We start from the raw sequence: 7,831 nt of genomic DNA on the forward strand, positions 1-7,831 counted from the left end.
CTAGGCAAGCAAAGGGACTTGTTCAAGAGGTCATGGATTGTGGGTTACAAAGTGGGGACTAGAGTTCAGGACGCCTTACACCTTATGATGTGCTGTGCTGTGCCTAGTTACTCTGTCCTGTCCAACTCTTTGCAACCCCATGGACTGTAGCCCACCAGGCCCCTCTGTCCATGGGGATTCTCCAGACAAGAATACTAGAGTGGTTGCCATGCCCTCCTCCAGGGGATCTTCCCAACCCAGGGATTGAACCCAGGTCTTTCACAATGCAGGCAGATTTTTTTTATCATTGGAGCCGCCAGGGAAGCTTAATAATACTGGAGAGGATAACCTGTCCCTTCTCCAGGGGATCTTCCTGACCCAGGAATCAGACCCAGGGGTCTTCTGCATTGCAAGCAGATTCTTTACCAGCTGAGCTTCCAGGGAAGCCCACATCTTATCCTAATAACTGTCTTTCCAATTATGCATTACTTTTATATCCTTGATAGTTTAAAGAACTGTCCACAGAATCATATATGAATGAACTGAATATTTTTGGTGACACCTCAAGAAGCCAAATGACATAAAATTGGTATTCTGGGACACCTAACCCATTAATTTGCATACTTGAGGACTTCAGGGAATAGTGTCTAAATACTGATGTATTCTTTTAATCATATATTTTGACTGTAGATAGACAAGGAAAACCACCTTTTAAAGGCCACTGCTAAAAGCACAGTAATAAAGAAAAACCGCAGTGCTACACTACATTTATTGACATTTTGAGAAATCCCAGTACCCCAATATCAATAATGGACACCAAAGAAAAGAAAGCTCCAACAATGATTTCATCACTGAAGAATGAAAAATTTTATTAAACCCAAAAGCCAGTGAGTTGGTGAAACATTTCAGAAGATATTTATAGTAAAGTATTACACATTTCTTTTCACACTGTAAGACTTCTGTTGATATCCAGATCTATGAAATATTTTTGGTTTTTTATTATAAATCAATTTTCCATGTTAGGGAAATTATGTAGCCTTCTGACATGAGGTGGTAAGCTGGGTTATGGGTACTAGTCCTTAGAAGTTTGTTGGGACTGTACACTGGCTAATTTTGAAGTGCCATTGTCTTAGAATTTCCATCAGTAGGTTTTTAACAGATGGGTTGGGAGCAGGTGGGCTCACAGACGGGCTCAGTGCAGGTGGGCTGGCAGCAGCAGGCTGGGCGGCAGCAGGACTGTCCACAGTAGGATGGGCGGCAGCAGGAGGCCTGGGCATAGTACAGCTGGCAGCAGGACGGGGATGTGCAGCTCACCACACAGCAGGGAGGCAGGCTGGTGCCCTCCACGCGGCAGTCAGGGCGGCACCATCTGGTGCGGCTGCTCACAGCTCCGCTGCTACCCACCTGGCCATAGCCAATGCTGCCACCAATGCCACAGCCGGTCTCACAGCCACTGGTCTGGAGGCAGGTTGGCTGGCAGCAGCTGGTCTGGATGGAGGTTGGCTGGCAGCAGCTGGTCTGACTGCAGGTTGATCGGCAGCAGCTGGAGCCACAGGTCCCAGCAGTGGAACAGATGGGAAATCCACAGAAGCTGGTGGAACAGCAGGCCATGGTGTCAGGGGTTAGGCTGAGAGCTGGGATGCTTGGAGAAGTTTCTGAGTTTGGTCTGCTTGTTCCACCCAGGCCTTTTATAGAATTTTGCCACTTCCTGTTTTTGTGATGGACAGCATTTTTATCTTATTACTCTTTTAAACGATCTTTTCCACGGTAATAGGCCCCTCTGATTGTTGAAATAATGAGTTATTTTAAATATATCTCCAAATTGGATTTTCCTTATTACTCAGCTAATACTCACCAAACGTGTTTGTCTTTGGTAAAAATACTGATGTTTTGTTTTCAAATAATGCTGTAATTTCTCAAGTCTCAGCCTTTGTATTATGCTTATGATTACATCACTGTCACTCATAAGACAATGTGACTATGGGATCATATTTTCCAAACCTTCAGTCTCCAGAATAAAATTATTAACCATTGATTGTCCCGTGTCTAAGCCTTCCTACTTTTTTTAAGTAATTGAAATTATAGTTTCTACAAGCAGCCAGATAGAAACTGATAAACTTCACATTCATAGGAATTCATAGATCTTTCCAGAAATTGGATCTCTCCACTTTCTATGATCTCTCTTGAACTTCACACATTCAGACTTGATGAAATACTTATCACTGAGGAGAGTATGAAATCTCCATCCCAATTTACTATATTTTGTTGTTAATATTAATAACACAAATTTAAAAGAAGGACTAAAATTCATACCCAGTAATTAGGAAAAAAAGTCACAAAAATTTTATGTGTAATTGACATTTCTCTCTGAAGGATAAGAATCACTTCTCTGTGGATTATCTGAATAGTATTTATTTCTCAAAGGTGGGATTCATTTTCAATTTATGTCAATTTTTATGTAACTACAACTTGTTTCCTATGAAAGGATGATATTGGACCAAAGAGCATGACAATTGAGTTTAGGAAAGAGAACCAATAAAAGAAGAAGCAGAAGCTAGGAAACACTTTTTTTTGGATCACAGTCTTATAAGGCAGATTAGAGTTGGACAGTACTTAGCGACTGAACTCAGCGAAGGGAATGGATGATCAAATGTCATTCAGTAGATAAAGTGCAAAGAGATTAAGATAAATTTCAGCAAAACAAAGGTCAACAATTCTTGGTGGTTTCCAAAATTTGCTATTTTCCATTAGAAATTTGGAGAAAAAAGCGGTGGTCAAAAGCATATGTTTTTGCTAATTGTGGTAGGTTTGTTCTTGCTGTCCAACCCTGAATAGAAGCACATAGTTAGCTTTTATGAGGTGGAGGTTTGGTTTGTACAGCGATAGAATTCCAGTAAAGAGTGATTCATGGCAGTGTCAATAAAGATGTCCACATCATGGTAACCATGACTACAAGTATGATGTTAAAGGATGGTTAGGGGAATCACTGAATGTTAGAGATCAAAAACTTAGTATATCATTTTGTCCAACCATTTAATTTTATAGGTTTGGAAACTGACATCATTCTTTTTATAAATAGCACATGTTTATTGAATACTATTATGCCTGGGGCACTGAAGGATTATGTAGAAGGCAAGACTCAATCTGCTGCCTCATGTTTTACTCTAGCGCACAAATTGGCATAGTAGCAATAAGCCAGACTTGAACATAGGAACAGGATGTTCCTATGGAGATGCAGACCAGAAAACAGACTTGTGGACCCAGTGGGCAAAGGAGAGGTTTGGACAAATAGAGAGACTAGCATTGAAACATCTATATTACCATACGTAAAACAGATAGCCAGTGGGAATATGCTGTATGTCACAGGGAGCTCAAACTGGGTGCTCTGGGACTGCCTAGAGAGGAGGGATGGGGTGGGAAGTGAGAAGGAGGTTAAAGAGGGAGAGGACCTACGTGTGCCTATGGCTGATTCATGTTGATGTATGGCAGAAACCAACACAATATTGCAAAGAAATTATCCTCCAATTAAAAATAAATAAATTTGAAAAAAGATTGATGTGAAACAGAAAAAAAGAAGGAAACATTCAGCTTCAAAGTTCTAAATTGAAATATTATTGTTGTGGTGTGAACTATTTCTAATTTCCTCTTAGCATCAGTTGATATTAGAATGCTATGGAGTTTAGGATTGACTGCACTTGGAGAGGCTAGTAACTTGCTCCATTCACACAGCCAGTACACAGTCAGAAGAGATGGGTATAAAACTTCTATTCCTCATTCCTAGATCAGTTCATTTTATTTTACACTGTGTTGCTTTCCAGGATCAATTAAAGTTAGTAAAACTCACTGTCTTCTCTGTTTTCTTCTAACATTTCTGTGTGGTTTTAAACACACAGCAAGTAAGTATAAATATGTAAAAATTGTTCTAAGTATCTTCTGACCAGAAGCGTTTCCCATAGATCTGCAATTTCTAATTATTTTATCCCTAGTTGTTTCTTGTTTCCTACATTCAGATGGGTTAATTCTCCACCTGGGTTTCTGTGTCTGCCATATTCTTTGTGTCTTTTTTATTCCATGGCAATGTCTCAGTTAACTCTTACTGTGTATCACTTAGACCATGGCAGCAGTCTCTTGATTGCTTCTGTATAGTCATTATCATGTCTAGCCTCTGGCCCCTTGTTTTTATAAACATCTAACACAGAAATCATCCTTATGCCCAACTCCTGCCATGCCGTTCCCCTGCCCTAAGGCTTTCAACAGTTCTTTGTGTTTGTTGAATAAATAGCATATTCCTTTGGCTAGTTCTAAAAGCACACCAACTTTTGAAAATGATCTTTCATTAGCATTTTATCTATATCCCACTCTAATAATCTCTGAACAACTTCTTTATACCTTTGTCAATACTGTTTCCATTATTGAAAATGCCATCTTCCCTGAGATCTGGACACCTAAATCTTAACTCATATGAAATGTTAGCTTCTTTTTCAGCCTTTCTTGTTCTCCCCAATTGATAGTAACTTCTCTGTTGACGGAAAATGGCAACCCACTCCAGTATTCTTGCCTGGAGAATCCCATGGACGGAGCAGCCTGGTGGGCCACAGTCCCTGGGGTCGCAAAGAGTCGGACACGACTAAGCGACTTCACTTCTCTGTTGACAGTCTGTTGTACATTTTCATATTCTAATTGTTGGTTAATTACTGTGAGTTTGTTTCATCTCCTGGAAATTTCTTGAATAAGATGACATTAACCCAACTTTAATACAGTCTATGGTTTGCAGACGGTAGGCAATCTGTCTATTTTTGTTATGCTTACATTTAATACAAAAAATAGAATGAAAAAGTAAAACCAAAGTTGTGTTTGCTGGGCCAAAAAAGAAGTTTATTAGAAAACAAACATGCTTCAAGACTTAAGATATAAGAAGGGAAGAAGGAAGTTGTTACTTGAGAATAGCCCAAGCCTTAACAGATGAGCCTGCATCTCCAGTTCCTAGTTGATGCGAGGTCTTAAGGGCTCAGGGCAAGAAGTTTGTTAGGTAGAGAAATGGGGGTTGAACTTTTTCAGACGGTCGGTTGCTTGCTCTGCGCAGGCAGTGCACTGCTCAGCAGCAGGGGGAGGTCCTGAAGGTGCGGCAGGTGGTGCGGCAGGGGGCCGGCTGGCAGCTGGTGGGGCGGCAGCACGGGGACTGCACAGAGACGGGCTGGCAGCACGTGGTGGCCCAGCAGCAGGGGCGGCACACCACGGCCTGGCACGACGTGGGGCAGCAGGTGATGGGGCGGCAGCAGCCCTCCTGCAGGCTGCAGGGGTCGCAGCAGACCGGGCGGCGGCAGGGCTCGCAGATGGGGCGCGTGCAGCGGGGCACGAAGGTCACGGGGCGGCTCACGGTGGTCTGGCTGGACACTGGGCGGCAGCAGCAGGGGTCGCGGTAGCAGCAGGGCTGGAGGCAGCCTCCGCCACAGCTGAGGGAGGAGAAGGTGGGGCCGCAGCAGGAGCCGGTCATGGTGGTGTGTGGGGCCGAGTGGGGCTGAGGTGGTGAGAGGAGTTGAGTGTTCTCAGGTGTGAGTGTCTTCCCCTTGCTCGGGGCCCTTTATATACCGTGGCCAGGAGATAATGACGCCGCCTCTTGTTTATTTTTTGCTCAATTAAATAGAAATTTGTTTTGACTAATGGTTGCATTGTTGGTGACATAATCTCATTAAAGAACATCTGTTGCATCCCTAAATATGGATGTATTCATGCTGCTCATCATCAAAATCTAAGTACTCTGGAACGTTGGAGGTGAAGCAGCTCTTGATGCTTATTTTGAGTAGATGGCATCTGACAAAACCTGGGCAAAACAGTGCTGAAGGGGCTACAATTTTTAAAGACATTAAAGGCATAAGAGTTTCTAGACCACTGACTAGATCCTACCCTTGACCCCCAAGAGATTCCCAGAAAAGCCTGCATGTGAATCAGACAGGTGTTAGACAGTCTTTGGTGTGGATTCCTTGGGAAAACGTTTGTGTTTCATTTCATATGGAGTTGGACTGCTGAGCACAGAAGAGCTGATGCTTTTGAACTGTGGTGTTGGATGGCATTGCGGAGTCAATAGACATGAGTTTGAGCAAGCTCTGGGAGATGAGGAAGGACAGGGAAACCTGGCATGCTGCAGTCCATGGGGTCATAAAGACTTGGACACAACTGAGCAACTGAACAGCATGGTGAAATGTACATGCCTTGAATAGTACTGCAGCTCATAGATTTGTATTGAAAAGGTTAAAGTTGACTTTCATACACTGAGCATTAGAATAAAATACCCAAGACTGACATCTATTTTTTTTCTTTTTTTCCAGCTCACGTTGTGGCAACTCTGATTTTTCTGGTTTTTCTTAATATTGGTTTTCCCTGAGGCATGATATTTTTTATACTTGTCTTTCTTGTGTATGTGATATGAAATTGTGTAATAAATTTTTTCTTACTGTACCTTGACATGGTTGCTACAACTATGAAGTAATAAGGCAGAGGTTTTTTTCCCTACATAATAGATGTAGAAAACAAACTTGTTTGCCAGGGGGAAGTGGAGGAGGAATAAATTAGAAGATTGGGATTGACATAAACACACCACTATATGAATTAAATTCCCACTCAATTCACTGGCAACTCACTCCAGTATTCTTGCCTGGAGAATCCCATGGATGGAGGAGCTTGGTAGGCTACAGTCCACGAGGTCACAAAGAGTCAGACACGACTGAATGACTTCACTTTAAGGACCTACTGTATAGCCCAGGGAGCTCTTCTCAATACTCTCTAATGACCTATATGAAAAAAGAATCTAAAAAAGAGTGGATAGTGCTTGCTTTGGCAGTACATATTCTAAAAAGCAAAGACTTCACTTTGTCAACCAAGGTCCATATAGTCAAAGCAATGATCTTTCCAGTAGTAATGTACAAATGTGAGAGCTGGACAATAAAGAAGGCAGAGCTCCAAAGAACTGATGCTTTCGAACTTTGCTGCTGGAGAAGACTCTTGAGAGTCCCTTGGGAAGCAAAGAGATCAAACCAGTGAGTCTTAAAGGATATCAACCCTGAATACTCTTTGGAAGGACTGATGCTGACGCTGAAGCTTCAATATTTTAGCTACCCAATGTGAACACCTGACTCATTGGAAAAGACCCTGACACTGGGAATTATTGAAGATAGAAGAAGAGGGTGACAGAAGATGAGATGGTTGGACGGCATCACTGATTCTATGGACATGAACCTTGGCAAACTCTGGGAGATGGTGAGGGACAGGAAAGCCTGGCTTGCTACAGTCCATGGGGTCACAAAGAGTCAGACATGACTTGGGGACTCAACAGCAGTATTCCATTGTATATATGTACTCCAGCTTCTTTATCCATTCATCTGTTGATGGACATCCAAGTCCTAGCTGTTGTAAATAGTGCCTCAGTGAGCACTGTGGTACATGTGTCTTTTTCAGTTATGGTTTCCTCAGGGTATTTGCCTAGTAGTGAGCTTGTTGGGTCATATGGTAGTTTTATTCCTACTTTTAAAAGGAATTTTCATACTGTCTTCTGTAATGGCTGTATCAATTTACATTCCCACCAACAGTGTGAGAGGGTTCCCTTTTCTCCAAACCCTCGTCAGCATTTATGTTTGTAGATTTTTTGATAATGGCCATTCTGACCGGTATGTACTCTCACCACTTTCATTCAACATAGTTTTAGAAGTCCCAGCCATGGCAAACAGAGAAGAAAAAGAAATCAAAGAAATTCAAACTGAAGTAAAACTGTCACTGTTTGTTGATGACATGATACTATACATAAAAAATCCTTAAGATGCCACCAGAAAACTATTAGAGCTAATCAAGCAGCTTGGTA

General features: G+C 42.1%; 2 protein-coding genes across 2 annotated transcripts; both read right to left on the minus strand.

Annotated features, from left to right (window-relative positions):
- Positions 1 to 1,131: 1,131 nt before the first annotated feature.
- KRTAP1-3 (keratin associated protein 1-3) lies at positions 1,132 to 1,590 on the minus strand. Its single transcript, NM_001159761.1, is given in 1 exon segment — positions 1,132 to 1,590. A coding segment is annotated over 1 exon segment (459 nt).
- A 3,242-nt stretch (positions 1,591 to 4,832) lies between these two features.
- On the minus strand, positions 4,833 to 5,537 carry LOC114116854 (keratin, high-sulfur matrix protein, IIIA3A). The gene has a single exon (XM_027974572.3). It carries the CDS (start codon positions 5,471 to 5,473, stop codon positions 5,075 to 5,077), a length of 399 nt encoding a protein of 132 aa, XP_027830373.1. The 5' UTR covers positions 5,474 to 5,537; the 3' UTR covers positions 4,833 to 5,074.
- Between the last annotated feature and the right edge of the window lie 2,294 nt (positions 5,538 to 7,831).

This window comes from Ovis aries, chromosome 11 (assembly GCF_016772045.2).
Source record: "Ovis aries strain OAR_USU_Benz2616 breed Rambouillet chromosome 11, ARS-UI_Ramb_v3.0, whole genome shotgun sequence".
Lineage (NCBI taxonomy): Eukaryota > Metazoa > Chordata > Mammalia > Artiodactyla > Bovidae > Ovis > Ovis aries.

Coding starts and splice junctions, on each gene's coding strand:
- LOC114116854 (XM_027974572.3), bottom strand. CDS start 5,473: ATGACCGGCTCCTGCTGCGGCCCCACCTTCTCCTCCCTCAGCTGTGGC.